General features: G+C 38.7%; 1 protein-coding gene across 1 annotated transcript in view; it reads right to left on the bottom strand.

The window, feature by feature from the left end:
* Positions 1-2,733, bottom strand: part of LOC104464646 (PH-interacting protein-like) — a gene marked incomplete at its 3' end in the record, with an annotated part of 16,512 nt that extends 13,779 nt beyond the window's left edge. The window contains exon 1 of the mRNA XM_010077414.1: positions 2,632-2,733. Coding sequence (XP_010075716.1) covers positions 2,632-2,733 — 102 coding nt within the window. The remainder of the gene's footprint in view (positions 1-2,631) is intronic.
* Between the last annotated feature and the right edge of the window lie 739 nt (positions 2,734-3,472).

The following is a 3,472-nucleotide window of genomic DNA, read 5'->3' on the forward strand; positions in this document are numbered from 1 at the left end:
ATCTGAAATTCTCCCTGGTTTCTTTCCTCCTCCTAACAGGCTTTCTGCAACATCTCACTCTGCTCTTTTCTTCCAGCAGAAACACGCAGAAGATATGCTTTCATAAGCGTAATAACGAACTCTCTTTTGGTTCAAATAGACATTTCACGTAAGACAAGTTAATAACATTTCTTAAACATTACTGTAATAAAAATCAGAACTCCATTAGCAAGGACAAAACTTTCACATCTTAAGCACAAATAATATCTTCTAGAAAATAAGCAGCAGCATTACCCTCAACTTCAACCCTTACCTACTACCTCCCACTTTACTTATTCCAAACAAACAGCACGGGAACAGCGCAAAATGCAGTGTTTGGTCTAACATTCAAATCTTTATTACCTTTGAAATAGACCTAAGCACTTCTATTTTCATTCTGCATGACTCTGCAGAATAATTCAGCATCAAAACCACAATGAATGCATCAACAGAATCATGATTTGACCTAGACTCTTTAGTTAAATTTGTAATACATAACATAGTTATTTGCTGCTGGTGTTTTAGACACCAAGTAAAATATGACACTATTTTGGATTCTGCTCTAAGCACTACACATACCAAAATTCTCCAAGGTATTGCTGTTGGGGTTTTTTCCCCCCCATGCTAACAGTTAACATGCTTAACTACAAGTTTGACTGTAAATATCTTTCAGAAAAACACTTTTCCATGCAAGGACATTTCACAACACAAGCTAAATCAGTCAGCTACCTATATTTCAAGATGTGAGAGCTCCATCTTAATAACACCAGCAGCCATCCCAGCTCTAACTATTCTGCTATGTAACATTACCCAAAACAAGCTCCAAATTGAATTACAGTAATTGCTGTACTGTATCAAACTATCAGTCTCATTGAGTACCCTGTACCTCCAGCCACTGCCTTTATCACTTCAAAATTAGCAACTGCAATAAAGTGCAATTACTTCTCTCTGAAGCATTCCCATTCTCTGGTTTTTGTTTGGGGGGTGGAAGGGGCAGATGACAGCAAGGGAGAATTGGAGAGTTAACCCTTCCCTGAAGCATGTTTATTTCTCATGCACTTTCTAATTCTGCTTGAGCTAAAAGTACAAAGATAGTTAGCCACCACTTCCTATAGGAACACCTATTATTTTAATGGGAGATTACTTTTTCTCTAATGAAATCGACCTATACGAAAGCAGCCATCCCAAGAACATCCTAGTTTTTCAACTCTTTAATGTTTTTAATAGCTGTGAAGCCAGAGTAGATAAAAAACTCAAACCTTAGTATAAACAGACTGCTGCAAGCTCACTGATTACCATGAGAAGGTATGAACAGCAGCAGATTTTCAGCCTTATGGACTAGGGCATTGAACTATACCTACTACTGTCAGATTACCTGTACCTATTAGCCTATCTTAAACTCATCCCCATTGTTTGGGTTGTTTGTGGTTTTGTTTTTTGGTTTTTTGGGTTTTTTTAAATAAAAAGGTACATCTTAGAAACTTGATATTCCTCTTTAGCCCATCTCTCATCAGTATTTCATAGTCCCGGTTTGAAAGAACTAGCACAAAACAATGGATTCAGCCAATCCTCTAGATTATCTCTGGAACAAACCAACGTGTGGTACTTTGCATCATGAATGACAGTTCCTCCTCATCAAAATAAAAGCATGAATAGAGACGCTCTAACATCACCTAAATTCTCAGCTATGGGAATAATGCGTAGAACAGAAATGCTTATCTTTTAGAACTAAAAATAAATCATTTAAGCCAACGTATCTCCAACAGAAGCACCGGTAATGAGACCAAAAACACTGCCAAGGATCACAATAATTTCACAGGCTTTCTTACCTCCAGTACCAAGTCTTTCAGACCCCCTTCCAAAACACTCTCCCCAAAATACTGTTAATAAGGAAAACTAGATGATGACACAGCTCTCTGATTCAAGTTTTACGTTTGCTCCCTATTTCTTCAAATACCTTTACAGCACAAGATTTCCTGAAGAAACAAACCACTTATTAACTAGTTACTTATTAAGAAGCAGAATTATTACACAATAACCACAATGCTGCCTGAAAGACTTCACTATGTTAGGTACTACAGGTACAATGAAACACTGTGTCAGTGTGTCCCAGCCCCACAGATACTCTTTGTAACTTCAGGGACCTTTGCATACAGGAAATAAAAGAACAGTGAAAGGGCCTGAAAACACTTCTGTCTTTTTCACTTTAAATCGTATTTAATAATTGTGGGCAGGGGAAGAGGAAAGGATACATGTTAGTGAAATAATAAAAAACAGTTTCCAAAAACAAGGCATACTGCCGACTAAACCCATCGCACCATCTTCCTATTTGATGTGAATTCCCTGCCTTCTCCTTCCTCAACCACCACTACCAGGAATAATATTCTAATTCAACAGAGAAAACGACATTTATGTGAATAATTTACATAAGAAAAAGAAAGTTAACGCACAGGTTCTGATCATATACAGTATGACGCTTGTACTCTAGAAGACCTTAAAAAACAAAAAACAAACAAAAAAAACCCAACACAAATCCCACCCCCCAAAACCAACCAACCAACAAAACCCCAACCACTTTACAGAGTAGCTTGAAATTGTTACAACTAATCTTACAGCTGGCTTTATACAGATGAAGTCAACTTTGTTCCCAAAAGGAGTAACCCCAACACATTCCCCAAGCCCTCCACACTCCCTCGTGGTGGTAGCAGGACCCATGTTGCTGCACACAAAAGGAGAGCTGAACCGTCCAAAAAATAATTTTGTACTGTCCATTTTTCAGACAGCTCAGGTCCTGACCACACATTTGGATGAGCACACGCCTATACAAAGGAGGGAGCAGGAAATCAACAGCACACAGTGAGAGCAGCTACACTCCCAGTGAGACTGCAACATGAAAAAGCCATTACCCTGGAGTTAAATCACGCACCAGGTCTCGTGCCTCTGTCAAGGCCCTAACAAACGTGTTTTGAAGCCCAACCACACAACACTTAAACAACATCTTTAACCCCAACCTATAAACAGCTCAGAAGGCTGGTCTTGCTCTGCTAAAGTGAGCTGTTAATAAAACTCCTCCATTTCTGTCCCCCCTCATGAGAAATTCTCAGTCTTTCAAAAAGAAGAGAAAAATAGCCGGCTTACAGTTGTTAAGTTTTCACAACTAATGCAAGAGAACACAAACCATCCTGAGACCTGTTAGGGAAGAGCCCACCATCCTTGGTAAACCTAGGTTGAAAGCGTCCCCCCGGTGACTCGATTCTCAGAAAGTCTTTGGTCATAGCACAAATAGAAGTCTTAACAGTGATGATACAAAACCAAGATTGGCATTCTGAAAAAAGGGACTGCATTCTCACAGCAAGATTTTCAAGTGGTTTATACCACAAATGGTGACTGCAGAAAAATATACTATATTAAGAATATAAAGTATATCATAATGGCACTTCTGAACTCATGAATT

Source organism: Pterocles gutturalis, unplaced genomic scaffold, assembly GCF_000699245.1.
Source record: "Pterocles gutturalis isolate BGI_N339 unplaced genomic scaffold, ASM69924v1 scaffold44118, whole genome shotgun sequence".
Taxonomy (NCBI): domain Eukaryota; kingdom Metazoa; phylum Chordata; class Aves; order Pterocliformes; family Pteroclidae; genus Pterocles; species Pterocles gutturalis.